The sequence below is a fragment of the Lycorma delicatula genome, chromosome 1 (genome assembly GCF_047948215.1).
Source record: "Lycorma delicatula isolate Av1 chromosome 1, ASM4794821v1, whole genome shotgun sequence".
In the NCBI taxonomy this organism is placed as follows: Eukaryota; Metazoa; Arthropoda; class Insecta; order Hemiptera; family Fulgoridae; genus Lycorma; species Lycorma delicatula.
Window position 1 is genome coordinate 144,192,273 of NC_134455.1, and position 23,094 is coordinate 144,215,366.

The 23,094-nt window shown below is 29.2% G+C and overlaps 1 protein-coding gene across 8 annotated transcripts in view; it reads left to right on the forward strand.

The window, feature by feature from the left end:
• LOC142318198 (retinol-binding protein pinta-like) overlaps positions 1–22,320 on the forward strand; it is a 69,408-nt gene extending 47,088 nt beyond the window's left edge. For 7 of the 8 annotated variants that reach the window (XM_075354754.1, XM_075354752.1, XM_075354751.1 and 4 more), the window contains 6 exons: positions 260–419; positions 4,683–4,788; positions 6,748–6,900; positions 10,746–10,856; positions 16,999–17,104; positions 22,062–22,314. In XM_075354754.1, the coding sequence (XP_075210869.1) occupies positions 260–419; positions 4,683–4,788; positions 6,748–6,900; positions 10,746–10,856; positions 16,999–17,104; positions 22,062–22,135 (710 nt within the window). In that variant the 3' untranslated portion in view covers positions 22,136–22,314. Of the gene's footprint in view, positions 1–259; positions 420–4,682; positions 4,789–6,747; positions 6,901–10,745; positions 10,857–16,998; positions 17,105–22,061 lie in introns of all 8 variants that reach the window. The other variant, XM_075354758.1, reaches the window with a different exon arrangement.
• Positions 22,321–23,094: the final 774 nt, after the last annotated feature.

A 23,094-nucleotide genomic window follows, 5' to 3' on the forward strand; every position in this document is an offset into this window, starting at 1 on the left:
TTAAAAAGTCAGAACTTTATATTTTCTTAACTGAAAGTTTTTTTTTTTTTTATCAGCTTATATTCATATTTCCTTTTGGGTAAAAGCTGTCACTTGGCTTTTGACAACATCCTTTATGATTATCTTTCTTTCAAGTTCAACTCTTCGATTCAGTTACATAAAAAAAGAAAATAAATTTATTACTTATTAAAAAAAAAAAATTATTTATTACTTAATAAATAGTTATTGTGTTTCAGTAATGTAAATTTATGATTGACAGATGTAGTGAATATTGTAAGATTCCTCAGATGTGGAAAATTTGATTTGGATAGAACAAAAAACAGAATAAATGAATTTTATACCTTAAAAGGAAGTACTCCTGAATGGTATGCAAACCGAGATCCCACTCTTCCTCAACTTCAGCATCTTTTAGATCTTGGGTATGAATTGTTATTTAAACAGCTTATTTAAATGCAACATCTTTCACTTTTGATTATTAATAATGTTTCTTAATACCAGAAGAATTGGATATTTTTACTGTGTAAAACGAGGGTTGTTTAGAAAGTTCTTGGCCTGACAAAGTAATATAAAATTTTTCAGAATTTTTATTTTTCAATGTAGTCAGCTTATGTTTCCATACATTTAGATCAATGACTTCGACTTTTTAATACACTCAGTATAATGTGATTTGTCCAGTTCTGCAAAATAAGAGGTTATTTCAACATTGACCTCATCATTTGAAGTGAATCTTGATACAGTGACCATATTTTTAGGTTCAAGAAGTAATTTCTGGGAGTCAAATTTGGCAAATATGGAAGCATTTTGAAGCGTAGGTCATGAAGTTTTGCAGCAATGACCAAGACGAGTATGCAGGCAAACTATTGTGGTGAAAAAGTGCTTTCTTTTTAGCCAGATATGGATGTTTAGCTTGAATAGCGCTCTTCAATTGATCCTGTAGTGAAACGTAATGCTCCCCAATCTTAATACATATTAATTCCCCAGCAATGTACTGCTTTTTTCTACATAATCTATGAACAGCACACTACAAGAATCTCAAAAAATCATAGGCATGATTTCTTTCTTGTATATAAAATAATTTTTTATTTCTTTGGTACACTTTCATCTGCTCCCAACCAGTGTGTAGTCTCTGGCATATAATGGATAATCCATGTTTCATCTACTGTTATAAAACTTTGAAGAAACTCAACAGAATCATATTTATATAAATATAAGCATGCTTGAGAAATGTTCAGTTGAATGTAACTGAACACTTTTTTTTACCTCCGAGACCACCGTTAGGTATTGCTTCAGAGGATGAAATGAATAATTTGTAGTCTCATCCTCTGAAGCAATACCTTACAGTGGTCCCTGAGATTAAAAAAAAAAAAAAAGCGGACATGTTTTTAACATTTTTTATTAACAGATTTAAAACGAGCTGTTAACAAACACAGCACTAGTCAATTGGAAAGCATTTTTTTTTATATCCAAAATATTGTGTAAAATGTGTTGGACACTGTCTATCTAGATTTTTTCGTTGTCAGAAAATTCAGTTACCTTCAGTCAGCGATCATTTAATGGCACTGTAGATTTTGCCAATTGTTATGGGTTTTCTGGCTTCCTGAGTTTTCATCATCTTGAGTGGTTGTTTGACTGGGTTTTGATTCAGTAGACAGTTTTTTTACTGTCGAAAATAAAAGGGAGGAAGCCCTTAAAGTGGAATCTAACTTTTTGTATGGAATGTAAACTCTGTGGCATATAACTCTTTTTGGAGTTGAGATTTTTAAAACAAATTACTTTATAACTATTTCAATTTTATCTGATTTTCAGAAAATGTCAACACTTGTTTACTTTAATTGAACACCACAAACAAGCAACTAAATAAATGCAGTTGAAACTTCCCAGCACACCATCCAAAGAATCATACTTGACAAATATCATAGTCATTCATTCAAATTTGTGCCATCTCTTTGTCAGACTGAGAACTTTTCAAATAACTCTAGTACTGCAGCTAGCTGTCAGTTTGGATTTCTGATATTTTAATTATTGACTCTTAGTATAAGTTATTTTTAATTATTTTGTTTTATCTTGTTTACTTTTTAATATATCATACATGTTATACAGTTTTAATATCAATACACTGCATTGTACAGTTATTGTATTAAGGTAATTTCTTCTCCCTACTGAGTCAAGATCAAGGTATATAATGCAATTTTTCTTAACAGAAAATATGCTTAAATTGTAGATCATTTTATGTATTGCAGGTTTTTTCTTAGGGCTGGGGTGGATTTAAATCAGTTGAAATTTAACCACTAGTTTAGTATGGGAGTTATAGGAGCTGTAAGAGTTGTTCTCTGTAAGTATGATGTTCACTATACACATGGCCCAATTGCTGTGGTAAGCAAATTGAAGCTGACTTGTAAGACTGATTATTACCTGCATTTGATGAGCTTGACATACTGATATGCAACAGTACACTTATCTTTGTGAAGCAGGAAACAGGACACCATTTCTTTCTTCACTTTTCGTATGAAATCCAGCAGATGATCCTTGTTGTTCTTGAGAATGGCATTAATGTTTAGTTGCCTAAAACAATTTTGTTTGTAATGTCTAATATTTTTATTTTTCTTCCTAGGCAAACAGCTTGAAAATATTATAAATATTTTAACTATAAGCTTTATTTCTATTAAAATTAATAAAAAAAGTGAACTTAAAAATTAAATTTCACCTAAACAACAAATTAAATTTTTTTCTGACATCTGTTCATTCAAACACGGTTGTTTGAGGGAAAGGCGTTAACAAAATTAAGAATGTTTGTTTATTATTCTTTTAAAGATAAGTGTAATCCTATTATAAGCTATACTTGATAGGAAATAAGTTACACGGAACTAAATTACTAAAGCACAAATTATTTGGAACTTTCTGAAAACTACTTGCTGTACATTTATCCTTTGCTTATAACTTAATGTGTATGGTGTTTAAATTATTAAGTCTTAAAACTATTTTTGTTTTTTATGTCAAAAAGTAATTATATGGAGAATATTTATGCCCATAAACTGCAGCTTTCTGCAATTCTAGATATAGAAGTAATAATTGTAATTCTGAAGAAATATTTTCAAATGTCCACATGTTGTTTGTTTCATCATTTGATAATAAATTACAAGCAATCAAGTTTTATAAATGTTATACAAAGAAAAGCAGGAACTGTAAATATGCATAACTTTTAAAATTAAATTAAATTATTGTTAGTCCCTCCTTTTCAGTGTTAATTTCATGATTGCATATCCATAGATTAAGATATGAAAGATGATCAACAAAATTAGTGCTTCTATATAATTTATTCAATAATACATATACTTACAACAGAAATAAATGTTTTCTGTAGATTTATTTGCAGAAACATGTTTTATATTTCATCAACTTGCAATTTAACTGTAAAATATTCATTTGACTTTTAAGCAATTACTAAAGGTTAAATGGCTAATTTGAGCCACTGATGAGAGATGAATTTTGTGGGGTGTGAAAAATGTCATGCCTGAGATTTGAACCCAGAACCTTTTAGGTGACAGGCAGATACACTATAACTTGGGAGTTTAAATTAGCAGATTATTGTTAATTTTGCACTTAAAATTACAGTTAAAATATTTATTTACTTATTTGTTTGGCATAATTGAATTTTTTGTTTAATCACTTTGTAACTAACTTTCAGTAACTTAATGCCTTTAATATGATTTACTTATTAACTAATTACATGCATGTTTGTAATTATAACTGTCTGTTTCTAGATATTATTAAATCAATATGATAACATTTTATAAAATACTCATAACAACTGAAAATAGTTGAAAATATTTTAAACTTTAACTTTGATAATGTAACTAAAATATCTAATTTAATGCTTATCAGTAAAGGAAAACGTATTCACAATGTCATGAGTCAACACCATTAATATTTAACAGAAAAATATTCAGTGCATAGATAATACTACATTTTTATTATGTTATTATTGTTCATCGTAATTACTGTATAGTCACCTCACTACTGTTGCCTAGAGATGATGGAAATATGCATGTGTATTTTGGTACATCCACTCTCCATTCTGTTTGACTTTTTTTGTTCATACACACTCACACACCATTCCTGAATTTGAAGTATGATCAAAATGAGGTAATAGCTGATTTACATATTCCATTCATTTACTTAATTTTTACCCTAATTTTACCCTCTTTTATAAATGTATTACAAATGAAAAAATGTAAGACCAAGTTTTGTCTACAAGATTTAACTTAATTAAGAAAGTTACATAGAAAGATTTTGAGGGTCTGTTAAGAATGAAGGTAAATCTATCTCTCCCAAGTGTAAGATAAATCAAGTTTTATTAAAACCAACTATTCAGTCAGTATTTGCTTATAGACAGCTGTTCGGCTTGGATCTATTATTTTTCCTTGTTTTCAACTAAGAATTTTACAAAACTTTAAATACAGGCCAGTTAACATTTTATTCTTTTTGGATTCTTTTATAATGCTTATGCTTTCAATCTCATTTATTTATTTACTTTTTTTGAGGCCTTATATTTTTCTGATTAGAAAGTTATATTTAATTAATTATATGTTCTCCAGAAGGATGGGATACTTTTTTTTGTGATTTTTTTTATATATTGAAGGCTGTTGGAACATATAGTACTAAAAGTTATTTTATTGTTCAAGAGTCTTTGTACCACTTCTTAAGAAGGATCCTAATGGAAGACTTGTTGTTATCATACGAGCAGCTATTCATGATGCTAAAAAAAATGAACAAAATGATATATTTAAGGTATGTTGAATGTTTTAGTTTTATTTTCAGTTTTGTGATTCTTAGGCAGTAATTATGTACCTTTATAGTTACTGAACTACATTGTTAAAAGATTTTTAATGGTGTTTACATTTCCATTGTTGATTAATGGGAATAAATTATGCATAGGAAAATCGTATTTTAAAACATTTTAAACCCTATTTCTGTGTTATAATAAGATTAAGTAAATTTCAAATGACTTTATTTGACTGTTAAAAATAGTAGAAAAGAGTATTAATTCCATGAAGTAGTTTTCTTACACTTATCCTTTATATTTAAAAGCAATTTCAGTTATTAATTTTTAATAACTGAAATAAATAAATAGCTTTATTTATTTTAACATGTATTTGCTTATATGTAGCTAGTTATGTAGGCACTCTAAGAAACTTCTCAAATAACTTCCAAATGAATCATAGAAAGTTACTGATATTAAAATCATAATATTCACTGAAACATTTATTTTAATGAATTTCTATAAAACTTTAATCTCTGTAGGTAAATTGTGTAATCACTTTTTGCATATCTGTAACTGTTAAGTTCCAAATAATTAGTCTATTTAATAAAAGGAACACCTCTTTTGATCGCATATTTTTACAAATCACGTAATGGAAAAATTATTTTTATGCTAATTTATTTAAAATTATTTTGATTTAAGTTAATTAACTTAATTAAAATCCCAGAATTTTCATACGTACTGCTAAAAATAACAATAAGATAATTGCTGACAAGTGAGCTCACTGTTAGCAATTTTTAATAAAGCATGTCTTAGCATATGTCTAGTATTTCTAGGGAGTGTTAGTTTACTAAGAACATGGATTCAAAACAACATTTTTGATTTGTGTAAATTTGGATTTGGAGCCCTTATTTATACTTGTACATTTATAAAATGGTTTGTGGTCACCCATTTTTAATCCTTAGGGTACAACCAAAACATACTGGCTGTGTAACAACCAAAACTCTCAGAAGAATCTTGTTTTTATTCAGGGGGTATTTAGAATAGTACCACCAAAAATCAAGAACGCCCAATGAGTGTTTGACATTTCTGATTTTAATGTTACAGTTATAAAAACATTTGACTGTTAGAAAGAATTTAAAAGTACTGTTTAAAAAATGTTAAATCATACATTTTTATGAATTTTTACACAAGGAAAACAAATATTGTTGCATGAAGTGTAGCACACACAGCACACACTGTAGTGTGATAGTACTTATGCTTTTTAAATAACATATACTGTTCATATTTCTCTAAATTTGCATGAAAATTGTCATTTCCATACTGTTATTAATTCAAATTGTAAAGCACTTAATGTTCAAACTCTGACATATTTTTATTAACCCATATGATTCTTGCAACAAAATTTTTCCTGAGAGCCAAAATAGTATTACCATGTTAAAACAGCTCATCATAGTTTTTTGTAATAAAATTCTGTCTTTAAATATTCCTGAACCTCAGTTTTAATGTGCTTTCATAACAGAATTGTGAAAAATTGAATCTGTACTAATTAAAAACGGTAAGTTAAAAACAGGTAGTAATACCTGAATATAGACTAAATATAGTTAGCTTGATTCTTCCTTTATGCATAATATTTTGTATTTTCTGAAAAATTTTATAAATAAAATTTTGTGAAAAAATAAACTTTGTAAAGAATACTTAAGTTGATGTAGAATTTAGTTTTTAAATGAATAATCTGTTAAATCTAATCCCGCACTCATTGTTTTCTCTGACGGCAATACGGTAAATAAGTTTTTAATTCCACACCAAATATAATTTTTTTATAGTACAAAAATAAGCAGAAACCCTCTTAAGATAGAGTTTTTATGTACATTATAGATGGTAGTTTTTTTTTTATAACATTAAGTCTCCATTCTGTCCATTTAATATAATTGGTTTATTTCAAAAAGTGTTTTGATGCAGTTTGTTTGATAAAATTATTTATTTAGATCAGTACTATGATATTAGAGCTGGCTGTAGAAAGAGATGAATCTATTTCTGTGTATGGTATAATGGCTATCATTGATTTAAGAGGAATTGGATTTGGACATGTTCGACAATTGACTCCAGGAATAATTAGGAAGGCTGTTCATTCTTGGCAGGTAAAACATCCTTATATTACTATAAAACCTAAATAACTATTGGCACATAAGTAGGAACAAAAAATTACTAGCATTCAGCAAATATTTGGCAGGGTACTAGGCTGACTGAAAACATTTTAATATAGATATTTATAACCAAAATTACGTACGATGCTATTTAATTAAAACTAGTTTAGTATCCCAATTAATATTATTATTTTAAAGTACTTTAAATAATTATTTTTTCTACTCACTTAATTACTGCGGCTTGCAAATTCTGAAGTCGCTGTCGTCTGTAGATTCTAAAGAGATTGTGTCTGATTCTGAATTCACATTTATCACAAAATTGTTGATGTACACATCATATAAATGTCTATCTTCAATGCATTTTTTTTCAATGTTGACAACATGCTCACAGACATTGCTCCACTCAGCTACAGACACTTTATGAAATTCCTCTTCATCTAACTTAAGAACATCGACATGTTAAAAGTTTTATTTATTTTAGCTATTTGCCCTTTCACTTGACTCTAAATCATTTCAGTGGCATTTAAGTCAAGGTGATGAGCTGGCAACTGTAGAACTGTGTGACCATAATTTTCGAAAATGTCATCTATTAGAAATTTCTTTTGATTTTCTTTGTGTAATTTTATATCATATAATTTAGTCTCCATCATAGTAGGAGAACAGTTGATTTGTTGTTTGGCCAACCATTTTATCATACCGCTTTTTAAAGAGTTAGAATTTGGCTGCTTTTGTAGCAGAATGTTGTGATACGATATGTTATTTATACAATGACCAACCAAGGTAGCAAGTTGGGAATACACTTCTCCCTTAACCATTTTGTGTACTTTTCGGAATCCATAGATTTGTGATAATCTCCTTTCTTATTTGAGTCATACATTAGTAAAGCATTGTTAATGAATCCTTTTATTATAGCCGGCATGAACAATTATTAATAGTGATCCCTTGGATATCAGTGTTTTCAGTCCCTCATGAAGGTTTGTTGTGTCTACCCATGATTTTGGTGTTGCACAACTACTGTGAATGTAGGTTTCATCCGTGTATACAATTGGTCTTCCTTCTTCGCAAAACGAGTAAATTTGTCATAGAAATTTCATTCTTTGCATTTTAATTTCATGCCGTTCTATCAGTATTTTCCAGTTGTTTTCTGTTTTTTTTCATCTAAATCCCATTTTACAAAATATTCTCCTTAAAGATCTTTACCTCCCTTTGAAATTAATTTCACTTTCGCTGGCTTTTTGCATAATTCTCTTCACAGTAGGAACGCGTTTTTCGTTTACATAAAATTTTTTTATTAAATGCCTCAAAGCTTCTGTGTCAAACGAATCTAAATTGGATACAGTACTGAAGCAGTTTACATGTTTTTTCGACAACACAAACATGTTGGCTTCTCAGTCTCATTTGATTTCCCTTCTACTATAATTCTTTGGACTGTTAGTTTTGATACTTTTGTCACTTAAACAACCACATTCACACTTCAGTTTCCTCACTATTCTAGTTCCGGTATTGTTTTGTAAAAAAAAATTATAAACACTGAATACAATTTGTTTCATTTGACTATGAACTACTACACCAATTCCTCCTAACTTGGGCATTTTAAAAGTAAACACCTGCATTAAAATTTTACATGACTGAATTTATGACAAAGCCTTAAATGAAAACAACACAATAAATAGTAAAAATAAATCTGTAACAGCTATTCACTGTATTAAGTAAAATTATGAAACCAGGAAAAAAGGATAATATTCAATAGATAATAATCATTTATGCTAAGCAGTGATTTGGAAACTAGATTGTGTCGATAAAAGTATAAAATATGTCCAGGCATATAACAATATTAACTTTCTAACATTGATTATGTGCTTAGTCTGAAAGATAATAGTCAGCAGAGAACCTTGTATGACATGATATATATTAAAACTGATAGATGAATTCAGAAAATAAAATATTACAACATACGATTTAGGCAGAATATTACATTGTCATTCATGAAAAGAACTTAACAGAAAGTGAAAGAAAATGCTGCGATTTAGAATAGTAAATAATTACAGGAAATGAAGATGCAGCAAATGGAAAACTGAAAGAAAATTTTAAGGAAATGAAATCACAATATAAAAATATCATAGGTCCAGTTGGAAAACCAATGTAATGGAGAAAAATTATAGCTAACTGTTGGGAGAACATCAGAGGAGACTATACTATAATCTGAATTTTACAGAACTCTGAAAGATTTAAAAAAGAATAAAGCAGTAGGAAGTGATTTATTATCTAAAAATTATACTGCTACCTAGGAAAGTAGAACTGGAAAGTCAGTACATTAATATGGAATATTTTTGAGTTTGGAAAACTATCTTCAATTGCCATAAAAACATTATTTTCATCATCAAAGAAAGCTAGAGTAGAAAATCGATCACATTTAAGTTTAACATTTTGATTCCAATTTAAAGTAGCATAACTTTACAACAAGAATTAAGTAAATGTTCTAGATGGACACCAATAATTTTCTCTATTCTTTTCCAATTTTTATTGTTTCTATGTTCACCCATCAATAGTTGTAATATATTTTTTATAATCCAAGGTTTTTACCAATTGTAACCAGTCTCAGAATAAGTTGGGGAACAGCAAAATATATTTTGTCATTCAAATTAATCTTAAATGGGAGGTTGAAAAAAAGCACAGTGGCATTTGCAGAACCTGGAAAAAAGCATAAATAAAATTTACTTGTTGTAGGGCAGAATGGAGAGATACAGTTTTTCCCTTTAATTTAATTTTTTTATGAAGAAGCAATAACAAAACTAAGATAAAAATTCCGATTGGAGTAAAAATCAGGCACAGAAAATTAAAAGTTGAGATTTGCTGATGTAATAGTTAATTTACTAAAATTTTATAGAATTACAAGTAGTGGTGAAGTAACAATTTATTGATGGGTTGAAATTCAAATTTAAAATGAAGAAGAATGAAACAAAGGAGCATAATAGAGATTTAAATATTAAAATTGTTATTGGAGCTCAGCTTGAAGTGGCTAGCTACAACTAGAAGAATCCTATGTACCAGGTTAAGAGTATGGTAGTATTGTAGTAATAATAACTTTCCTATTTTACAAAGTACAAGGAAACTCCTTCCATTAAAATTCATATATATTGTGTTAATTTAATTTTCTTTAATCAAATTTAATATGGTTATAGATTTCTTATTGTTAGATGGATTTTATGTGTTAATAAAATTTGCTAATTTGCTCGTTATAATTAATATCACTGTGCCCTTTTTCCATAAAAAAATTATTTTCTAAGGTTGATTTATGTTGTGTATAATGTTGTGCGAGTTCTTTTTGTCTGAATGTATATGTGTAGTGTATGAATGTGCATGGCATATTGAAAACATGAATTAATAAATTCTCATATGCACAGACATGTGAGTGTACAGGCATTCCAGTATGCCTAATGGAGTGTTTAGTGCATTCACTGGAAAGTAATTTGTATACTCTTGAGTTTCTGTGTTTCTCAGTGTGTTTTTATGGTTTGGTGTACAATTCTGTGTATTTTATTTATGATTTTGAAAGCAATACAGGGAGTTCTTTAAATAAATATAGGCAACTTTATTTGATTATTAACTTAGTTTTATAGGGTGTTTGCTGGCTGTCAAAAAATGTGCATATTATGCAGAACCAAATCATGTTTTTTAATTTTTAATTTATCTTTTAATTAAATGTAACAATAAACATCTAATAATAGCAATATTTTTATATACGCTTAGTTTTTACCATTGGTTGTTCCATAATTTATTGTATTTTCTTGATATTATTTTCATTACTATATTTTCTTTTCTTTTCGTTGAATTTTTAGAGCTGTTATCCACTGCGACCTAAGGGATTTGATTTCATAAACGCACCATCATATATAAATGTTGTTCTTAATATATTTCGCCAATTCATGACAACAAAATTGAAAAAAAGGGTAACTACTTACGCTTTTTTTTTCAGTAGACAATAGCACTGGCATTTTTGTTATTTTTCATAGACTGTTTTTACCACAAACCCCAGTATTAAGCATAAAATTTAAGTCACATTACTTAAAAAGGTATAAATTTGATAATAGAGATGTGTTCATTATATGACCAAACAATTTAATTCTACCCATTTAGTACGTGAAAAGTATAATTATAGTGTGGTTAAAAATGAACACATCTGAAAAGACTTATATTTAAAAATATTTAAATGTAACATTTATGCTACGTGACCAAAAAATCTTTATGTTAAATTAGTTTGACATGAAGAGTAAATTAACATTCTCAATGGTAGGTGGTTAGCATCATTGAAAGCAGTTGAAATGTATTCTTGTATTCAGAAGTTAAAATGTCAATAACCAAATCCATGCTTAATAAACTGCTTCTCATAGATCGTTGAAATTAGAGAATATTGGATGCAGTTTTACTAGATGTGGCTTACAACCGTAGTAGTTGATGCCACTTTTGAGTTGCATGTTTGAAATGAATTTCTTGGTGTTACCTGCCTAAAATTAGCAAGAGCTCAAGTTGAGGTGTTCTTTTATCTTAGGTAACTGTGACCATTCAACCTGAGTCTGTAGAAGACTACACTTCATTTACATTCATACATATCTTCTGAAGTAATACCTTACGGTGGTTCCAAAAGCTGAACAGAAAAGAGAGAGTATTATAAAATGATTCTGTTTGTCATTAAGAATCAGCCCATAATGATTTTTAAGAATGTATCTTTTCTTTATATTAACCAATTGAGATTGTTATGTATACACAGTATGTCTGAAAAGTCCCTAAACTAAATTAAATAAAAATACAGATTTAAAGATAAACGAATTTACTCACATCAGCCCTCTACATAGAACCCTTCTCTAGTTATACTCATTGCAGTGCTGGTAGAACCAGTCAAACACTCTGAAGAAATCATTTTGTGGGATCGCCTTCAACTGCTTGGTGCAAGCTCTTTGGATGGCCATAATGTTGTCGATATGTGGCCTTTCATCTTCAACTTGAGTTTCAAAAATAAAAAATAGTCTGCTGCAGCCAAGTCGGATGAATAGGACAGGTGATTTGATTTATGGCATAATAACGTGTTAAAACTGTAGCCATGTGTCCTGAGGCATTGTCGTGCAAGAGAGTCCTACCGCAAGTTTTCCGGTACTCAAGCCAGATTCAACGAATGTAATGCATCAGGCGTTTCATTATTTCCAAATAGAATTTAGAGTTCATGGTTTGACCAGTTGGGACAGTTTGCCCAGCTGCATGTGTACTTTTGTAAGGTTTTTGTCGTGAACAGCTGTTGACGGCCTCCCGCTTCGTTCATCGTCATCCAACGACTCTCTGTAGTCTTTAAACCGCTTCCACATGTTTGTTGCAGTACGAGATACAATTTCATCACCAAATGCTTGCTGTATCGTAGAATAAGTTTCAACAAAAGATTTTTGAAGTCGAACACAACATTTTATCGTGCTTCTCTATTCCATGTCACGAGCTCGCACAAGGTCACATGAACACTACATATACGGTCAAATTAATTCGAGACTGACATGTTGAAATTTTGAACACACACTCATCAGACATTGTACTACATAGTTCCTTGATTGTCTGAGAGATGGCGCTACTTGTATCGACTACAGAAATTTAGTTTGGGAACTTTTCAGACATACTGTGTATGTATTTTTCCTTGTTTTTCAGATTGACAATAAATAATAAATCCATGCCATACTGTCACTACCAGACTAGTAAATCAGCCATGTCTGCTCATTTTCAGTGTGCTTGACAGTAATTGAATGAAACTTTAACATTTCAGTTGAAAATCTCTTTCTTGTTGATATTAAATGGCGTTGTATGATTGAGTTACTTCAGGGATCACAATTCTTGCATACCTTCACTAATGATTGCAGATATGTACACTCAAAGTGAAACATTGATTTCGGTCCTTGAATTTGTTTACATTTAGAATTTTATATTCAGTCTTGACAGGAGAGGGTGACCACATGGATAGTTTAAGTGGACTAGTTTAGAAAGATATAGCTGACTAAACATGAAATGCCCAAACAAGAAAAACAGCCTCACCCAAAGGACTGCTATAAGGACTTTGTCCAGAAGTGTGTATATATATACACATATATATATATATATATATATCTTGTTTAAATCCTTCAGAGACTTTTTTATTGTGAAATTGATGTTTTATTTTTGATTATATTTAGTACATAGTTTACTTGTTATTAATGGGTTATAATAATTATTCAATGGCTATGGAGATCCATAACAGTCTATTTACAAAGAATAAAATAAAAATGTAAAAAAATTGAAATAAGTATGTCAATTTTATTCATAGAAATATAAGGATATATTTTTCAAAAATTAAAAAACCAAAAACGATCTGGTAGAGATCATCATTTTTTTCACATCATTGAAAGTTTTATATAAGCATTTCTGGTTTTGGTATGTTATTTGGCTCCACAGTATAACTTTGGTTAATACATCACAAGAATTATTCATAACATAACTTCACAGTTTCTCTTTCTTATCACTGTGATGAATAACTTGCTGCAACAAGAATTTGCATGTGAAACTTAATAAACAAAATCTATTTGTATAGTTCATTTTTTCCAGTTAAATGACATTGTAATATTTACTGCCATCAAAAATTCTTCTGTTTTGAGACTCATTTTTCTGGAGCTGACATTAATTACATGGCATTTGTAAAATGTCCATATTGCTAGTGAATTGCAAATAGTTAAACTAGTTAACAAAATTCCCTCCTTGATTGGACTCTTCTTATCACTCTCTTTACAAATTCCTGCTGTTTTATATTTGGAAAATATTACAGTATGTTGTAATAGAATATTAAACCTTTAAACCCAAACCACAGTTTGAACATCAATATTTTCCCTCCAAGTTTTCAACAATCTGGAACAGTAAACTATTGATTATTGCTTCCTGTTTATTTATTTTCAATTTATAGAATCTAATGTGTGCTAATAATCTAAAATCAGTGTGTTTTCTATAACCATTCTCAGAGATTAGGATGGCAACAGTTTTCACTTTTAAGTAGATTTGTCTGTATTTTTACTTCTGAATCCAAATCAATAAGACTTTCAAATTGGGATCAGGTATTTGGCAACTTGTAGCTCTATCTAGTGATGAAATTCCCACAGAAATATTTTAAGTATATACTCAACTATATAACCATATACAAGTGAGAACTTCCAAGCAGCTGGAGTTCTGTTAGCTATCAAAAATCCTTTTAGCCGTTAAATACAGCCAAAGTGTGTGAAAAATATTGTTAATCGGAACATTAAGGCAGGGTTATTTAATGTAATTTGTCAAGGTTGAACTTTTTCAGAATGGATAAATTATATAGAAAATTAAGGATGACTAACAGCCATTCTGAATTTCTTTTCAGTGAAGTACTTAAGTGGTGTCAGTCCAGTTCAACTCATTATGAAAAAGTAAGATGTTGTAGTGAGAAAAGCTCTAATTTTGCACCATCACTGTATGTCTGTTTAGGTTTATGTCGGAAATATTTTGAATCTCAGATATTTTTCACTGTAAAATGATCATTTTGATTTGATTTCTTCATTTGAATTGATTTCATTTCATTTTATCGTAACTTTTATAACAGATGTAAATATTTTGTTCACTCATTGCTGTAGTTTAAAGGCTATACTTAGGTTAACACTGGTCTACAAATTAAAAAAAAAGTTTTGGAACAGAAACATCAATAAGTGAATTTTTATCTATTTTGTTCTCTGAATCTGAAAATCAACTAATTTTTTCTCCATCACCCTTCACTTTTTTTGTTATACACCCTTCAGAATTGCTAAATATTATTGCATTTTGAAAGTGACTGAGTTTATAGGTATAAAAAATGTTGCAATCTATTAAATTTAATTTCAATACTCATATTTTATTATGCTTTTTAAATAAATATTCCTTGTAGAATACAGCTATAACAGATAGAACATGCCTAAAATGGAGGTGAAGAACTAATATAAATTACTTCTTTTGTGTGCAAGTGGGATCCTCTCTTTTTGGAAAACAACAGTAGTCACTCATCATTGATTCATCCCATCTGCCTTAGTAATGCTGCTCCATTTGCAATATTTCTTGATGGAAGCATTCTCCCTGTTCATTATTCTCAGAACCCAAATTTGGTGAAAAAATCAAGATAGGGATGCAAATATTGAATTTTTAATGACATTCGGCAGCCTAAATTTTTGTATTCAACAAAAGATTTTATACTAAAAGATCACTATTTCTGCTTTCTTTTTTCCAAGAAAACAATGAGCTACAATCTTAAATGACTTCCATGCTGAGCTCTACATTAGTCAGTTTTCGAACAATCCTCTTCAGAATATGAAATCTCCTACCAGGAAGCCAGGGCTGTCAGAGTAAGTAAATTGTTTGTATGAGGAATCGGTCTCACAGCCAGTGGAATATTTGGGTAGACAATATTACTTTTATTTTTTGAAAAACCCAGTGACATGTGTTATACAGAAATAGCAGTTGATATAATTATATTATACATCAAATGCACCATAATAGTGATCTTTAAACAAAGGTAACTCAAAAACATGACTTGATAGAGCAGTTTTGATTACATTTTCTGTTTCAGTGTAAAAAATACTTTATAAAACACTAAGTAACCTAATTGTTTCAAAAGGTTTGTAGACCAATGTAATATTTAAATCTCTGGTCTTTGCTCATTATATTCATTTGACAGTAATGAAGAGAAAATGTATGCACCATTCACATAAACTATTACTTCTATCAGAGGAAATCTTCATCTCAATAATCTATTTATCTGAACAACTTGTTGAAATGTTGTTTAGATAAAGTATTCAGTCTTGGCACAGCCGTAAATTTCACTTTACATATGTTTAGGTCTGGGTATCATTGTCATTTATCAGTATTTAGCATTTGTGACTGTGAGTATGATAAATTATTATAGATGTGATCTCCACATCATCTACATAATTTTCATTAGCTGCTGATATCATTAGAAGGATTAATATTTTGTTTTGTTGTCTTGAATTAATGAAACTTACATTTTCACATGAAGTATTGGGTTTCTAACCTTATTCACTGTTCTTAGATATTTACAACCATTCATGGTCTGTTAAATTTATGGCTACTAAAGTCCCTCAGTCACCACCTTCAAAGTGAATTTAATTGGGTAATGGTACCAGTCAGTTTTATAACTTCAGTAATTTCAGTTTGACAGTCATGGTTAGAATCAGAAAAATTAAATAAATGAAATTCAATTTCAAAATATATTTTTTTTAAATTCTCCCAGCTATATCATTTGGACGAGAAAGTTTTTTTGATCCAAATATTATATTTGCTTTAACTTATGCCTAAAGTTATGATCAGATTTTGTAACTTTGTATACAATTCAATAGATCATAGATCTATTGTAACACTTAATTTACATGTATTATGACCACAATTGTTTAATGTTTTTTTTACATATTCTGTTAAATTTTTTAAATATATTGTATAAGTAGGTGTTGCATAATAAAAAGAGTGGTTAAGCCTAAATACGGAATTCGTTGTAGATATTATTATTCAACTCAGTACATTTGGCCTGACTGAGAGAACTATTTCCAGGAAATTGATCCTAGTTCTTTTTTTTTAAAAAGGAATATGTTATTACTATTTGATAGTTAAAATGCTATAATTGCCTGATGAAGAGTTTATTCTAAGTTTATTATGCATAGTGATATTGACTTCAACATTTGGAGATGAAGTTGATAATTTTTATTAAATAATAGCAATGTTAATTGTTCAGTTGACCTTTATAAAGATCAATAAAAATGAAAGTAGATAAATAAATTTGAACATGAGTGTATCTACCCTGATACTGTTGGCAAAATTTTCAATTTTCTCATTATAAAATGTTTTATGAGGAATGTTGGTTGCTGCAGATGATAAAAAATAACATTCTAACATGATTCTAAAATTGCATGATTAGAATCCTTTACACATATATCTAGTATTGCAAGACTAATATTATTACTTTTTTAAATCATTAATGTTATTTACCTAATTATTAAATTCTTATCATTAATTTAACTTTTATTTTGCCAGGTCCATGTACATGGATCTGATTTTTCAGCACTTTACAAAACAATTCCTCAAGATGTTCTTCCAGAGGAGTATGGTGGTACAAATGGAAAAATTCAAGATTTAATTGGTATTTACACTTGTGTAATATTAGTACTGTAATATTTCTGTATTAATTATAAAAATTAATAGTTTTCTTGAAATTTTATATTGATTTTTATTAGGTTTGGTATTATTATTTTTTTTTCTTTCATAACAAACACTAAGTTCCTACATTATTTATGTATCTTTTCCTTTTTTTCTATAAAAACCTGTTGACCTTTACTTTTTGTTTTACACTGTTAAGTGAGTTAGTGAAAGTTTATCAACTAAAATAAAAATAGACTATACAGAATTCAAAAGTACCCAGAAATAATTAACAAACAGTATATTACAACACTTAGTAAACAAATATTTTAATTGTTCAACTGTTTAATTAAAAGATCACAAAATAAAAAACAAAAAACCACTAAAAGGGAAAAAAAATTAATTGAAGAAACCATTTGTAAGAAATTGATTCTAGTACTTTTTTTTCAGAAAGGATTATGTTATTACTGTTTGATACTGTATACTATAATTGCCTGATGAAGAGTTTATTGTAAGTTTATTATACATAATGATTTTTACTTTGTCATTTGGAGATAAAGTTGATAATTTATACTAAATAACAGCAATGTTCATTTTTCAATCAACCTTCATAAATACCAATAAAAATGAGAGTGATAAATGGATTTATGGGTTCATGGTTCTGGTTTTTTTTTTTCTTTTTGTCTTTACCAATTAATTTACTCACTTACAATCAATAGATGTCCACTCCCTCAGTGAGTTTCTTTAATATTGAAGACAAAAGCCAGTTTAGTAGCTAAGTTACATTAACAGTGTAATGGCTAGTTTTACATTAATTACTAAGGTTTTCCTTCACAATGCCTGAGATTGTCTCAGATGGCCCTTACTGTTTAAGGAAAAACAGTTTTTATAGCACATATTTAAGTTGATCAGTACAATATTATTCCTGTTCAGTCACATGTGCTCTCTTCTGAGTAAAGATGACGTTCTGATCTAAGGGATTTTGGGTGGGATGGTTGCCCACAGCCTGGAGAAATTCCTTGAGTGAGATTGTGTGTTTCATTTTGTAATCATCCAGTAAAATATTTAACTGTGTTGCATGTATTCTTACAGTGAGTAAAATTTGAAATCCTAAAACTGCCAAAAAAAGTTATAAATAATCATATTAAACAAGAAATGCCCGTAAAGTTATTTGGGAAGTTAAAACTTCATAACAGCAGTTAAAAAAAAATTATAGTACTGGTAAAACTCAAATTTATTAAGTTTTAAAGGTTAATTTCAAAAGTAAATTGTCTCTTAAATTTTTTTTCAGTTTTTGAGTGTAAGGGAATACTGTATACATAACTATCATATTAGTTGCAGTCACTTAATTTACTTAACATTTTTAATTAATCTTTGTTTAAATATGTGACAGTTAATCAATAAATATTTCTGTGATTACAATTTTTTTAATTTCTTCTTGAACTTATCCTGCTAAGGATGGTAATGCAGTCTAACTGCTACATATTTCTACTTTTGCTATCAACATGGTTCAGAAGGAAGCTCAGTGTATCTCAAAAAACATACTTTAAAAGTTCAGTGTGTTAATAAACTGTCAAATTCCAAAAACAGTATAAGAAAATTGTACTGTTACAGTTCAGACTATCATCTTTACATCATCTATCTATCTATGTATCTAACACCAGATTCTGTCGCCAAGTAGAATTTGATGTTCTGCCTGGCGTCATCCTATCACTTATGCTCCAACCATTTCTGTCCCAAGCTTTCTTTTTCATCTCCCTTGTAGTTCCAGTCTTCACCTCATATATTAACTTCATCATTCTTCATCACTTCCTTTCTCCTTCTCCTGATCCTGCCAGTGCCTGAGTGTTGACAAGATTCCAATTCCTCTAACCACATTTCCTAAACAATTTCCTTTTCTTTTGTATACTAATACCTTGTTATTACTAATAATCACTTATATATTCAAAAAACTAACAAATTCATAGAAGAAAATAAGTTCAAAGAGATTAAGGATCCTACAAACAATATTAGAAAAGGCATTATTTCCAATATTAAGAAATGTAAATATATCTTCAAGGATGAATACATAAAAATAAATTTAAATTAACTAATACAAAAGCCCCCCCATTGAAGGCATTACCTAAAATACACAAAACTGATATGCCTATAGAACTTGTAATAAACTGTACTAACTCACCCACCTATCTAATGTAAGTTTCTATCTATATACTATAATTAGATTATATTAGATAGAAAGATTGTAAAGATAGAAAGATTATATTAGATTGTTTTGGATAGAAAGTAAGTTTCTATCTAATACTTCAAAGGAATATATTAAAATCAAAAATAAATACAATTTGAAAAATAGCTATGAATTAGGAAATATAAGTAATAATATAAATATAAATACCACAACTAAACTCATAACATTGGATATATAAGACATGTATACTAATATTGATACAAACAAAACTATTGAATTAGAAAACAATACGTTACATGACATATTTAATCATCACCAAATGTTATTATACAAGAGATATGCTAACGATATATTAATTATACATAATCAAAAATTGAATGAAGATGATAAATTAATCGAAGAAATGAACTCTTTAAACAATAACATTAAATTTATGTTAAGTCGAGAAAATAATATGTTTTTGGATATGAAAATTAATAAAAATTTTAATAGTAATAGTTTTGATATAAACATATACAGGAAACCTACCAAACAAGACAATAATTCATCACAATTAATTTTATTCTTGAAATCATAAAATAGCAACATTTAATGCATTAATCTATAGAGCGATAAAATACTTAAGACATAATAACACAAAATTAAGCAATAAATTAAATAATATTAAATATATTGCTGTAAATAATGGATACAATGAAAACCATAAATAGATTATATACTACAATAAAAAATTATATATATAAGATACAATAAAACTAAAAAATAATTATAATGGAAATGAATACGTTAAAACTGAGTATAATATAAATTACAGGAAATTTAATAAAAGCTTCAAATCATTTGAATTAAAAATAACATATACAACGAACAACAAAATAATAAACTACATAAATATCAGAGATCCTTCTAAAACATAATAATAAATTCAATTTAGACAAACAGGGAGTATATAGTTTGTAATGTGCTAAATGTAATTTAAAATACATCAGTATGACTAATCGATCTTTTTCGATTAGAATTAAAGAACACACCAACTATATAATTAAATAAAACAAAGAACAATCTAATTTTGCCAAACATATCATGGAACACGGTCGTGATTATGATCTGAATAATTTTATTAATACTCTTGAATACTCAAATGACTTTTATAAAATGAATATCTTAAAAAAATTCCACATCTACTTAAATAACAACAAACTGATAAATGAACAAACAAATTTTGAAAACGATATTTTATTCAAACAAATTTTAAACAATAATTATTGATTCGTATGTTGGTCATACTGTTTTTATACCAAAGACATAACAGTTGAGACGCTTTTATCGACTAGACGTACAAATGTATGACTTATTTTGTAACTTGACAATCGATTGTTATATTTATGGAAATTTTATTTTATTTTTACTTTAATTTTCATCAAATTAATATGTGAACTGAACACTTATATACAAGTTTATCAGATGTTCCTGAAGATAGAAAAATAACTTCTGAAACGCTAGAACATAATAATTAATTACATTAGTTGGTAAGCGGAATTATAATTTGTATATCTTTATAATAAGTAATAAACAATTCTTCTGAAAACATTCCTCTTTTCACTAAATATCTTTCTTCATTCATCCGTAGAAACCCAATGGCATCTCTGGTTCCTTTACCATTTCTGAAGCCAAATTGTTCCTTCTTTGTATTTTCTTCCAATATTATTACCAACCTCTAGTTTAGGACTCGTATTATTTTAGCAGCTTATAAACAGCTTATTGTTGTACGTTCTGTACATTTTCTGGTACCAGTTTTCTTCAAAATTGGTATCATTACCATTCTTCTGTACTATATATCCTATACTCAGTTTAACTACTTCTTGTAACCCTACTCCTAAGCATTTATAAAATTCTATGGGAGGAAATTCATCTATTCCTGCCAATTTTTTATTCTTCATCTCTTTAATTGCTTTCTGTACTTCTCATTTTAATATTGATGGTCCTTTATCTTAACTCATTAGTTGCCTCCCATTTCTTTTCTGTTTTGTGTTTTCCTCATATACAGGTCCTACACCTTTTTCCTTCCTTTCCAGGTCCTTTCATCCTTTTTCTTTCTCATCATGTAGCATTTTACTATCCTTATTTTCAGTTTCTCTCATTTAATCACTCCCTTTTCATTTATCCTGTTTAATTGCTTTTCATCTTCCTATATATTCTACCTTACTGCCTGTTCTTTTTTTAGATTCTCAATGTCATTGTACTCTTCCATCCACCACCATTCTCTAGCTTTTTTTATTTCCCTCCATAACTCATTGTTTAATTTGCAATACACCTTTCTTTCATTTTCTCCTGTCTTATTCTTATATCACTTTGTTTCTTTAACATTTCTATTGTTACCCATGGTTTCTTGACTCAGTTTCTTTCATAATTGCTTACTAATACCTCTAAAAAAATGTTTTCTCTAAATTTTAAGAGACATCTGTTTGTAATGGTTGACATTAATAATTCATGTATTGACATTAAGGTATTTATTGTTGATTACATATAGTGTATTAATTATTATTTTATTGTTTATTATAACTTTATTTGTGCATTAGTTTGTTGGTGTAACTGATATCATAAACGTTAAATCTAATTAATTTTGCAAGATTGTTTAATCTTGATTTTCATCATATCAGTTCATGAAAAAAGTGTGTATGTGTAATATGCAGACATGCATGTGTGTTTATGTTAGTATTTTCTTATATTAAAAAAATCCAAATAAGTACTTTGTTTACATGTTTATTTTTTGCAGATTACTGGAAAACTGAAGTTACTAATGCTCGAGATTGGTTCATAGAAGATGAAAAGTACAAAGCTGAGTTATAGTGTCTTTACACATGCTTGAGATGTGTAAACAAATTCTTTATTCTGAATTATAAAGATGTTCATTTTATTATAGAGTGCAGTAATTCGCAGATAAATAATATTTTTATCTTAATATATAGTGCACAAGAATTTGTTTTTATGTACTTTATAAAGAGAATATTATTTTTGTAATAAAATTATTAATGTTATCAATTAATTTTATTTTATTATTCACGTGCTGAGATCAAGTCACCTCGCTCGCCTATTGCAACAGGTTTGCCACAGGGAAAGAGCTCCTCAGTGATTCGACCTATCTCGTTTCTATCCCAAGTAGCTGGTATCCTGGAACGCAAGGCCCTTTTAACTAAGATCCAGTAGGGTCTACTCCAGGAATCTGAGTCAACTTCAGCTAGCAAACGTTGCCAGCAGAATTTTTTGGACTCGCGTATGAGCACACCGAGTTGTCTCCTTCTCACCTTTAAATTGGGGGGTGTATAGTGCCCTGAGCAAATCAAGGTGTGCGCGCATGGCCAGTCTCTGACACTTCTTCCGTTGCTTATTTATGACATGGGTCCACCAGTAAACAGGTGGATAACCCTAACCACAATATCTCCTTGGATGCATTACATCACAAGCTTCTTTGAGAGTGTCAGTCAGATGAGAGGCTTTCTTCTTCGCTGAGGCTACTCCAGCGACACCTTGCAAGTCAAGAGTCTCAGCCAAAACTCCTGCATCGAAAAGTCCTAACACTCCATCCTGCTACCGTATTCACACTGAGGTCACGATTGTCATCATCAACGAGAGTCATAACTATGGGTTGGTGGTCGCTGGCGGAGAAGCCCTCCCATACTCACCAGCCGCGGATCCGTGCAGCCAATCCCGGTGAAGCGAAGGTAAGGTCGACAAAAGCCAGTCGACTCCCTCCTGAATATGTTCACAGTACCATTGTTAAGACACACAATATCCAATACCACAATAGT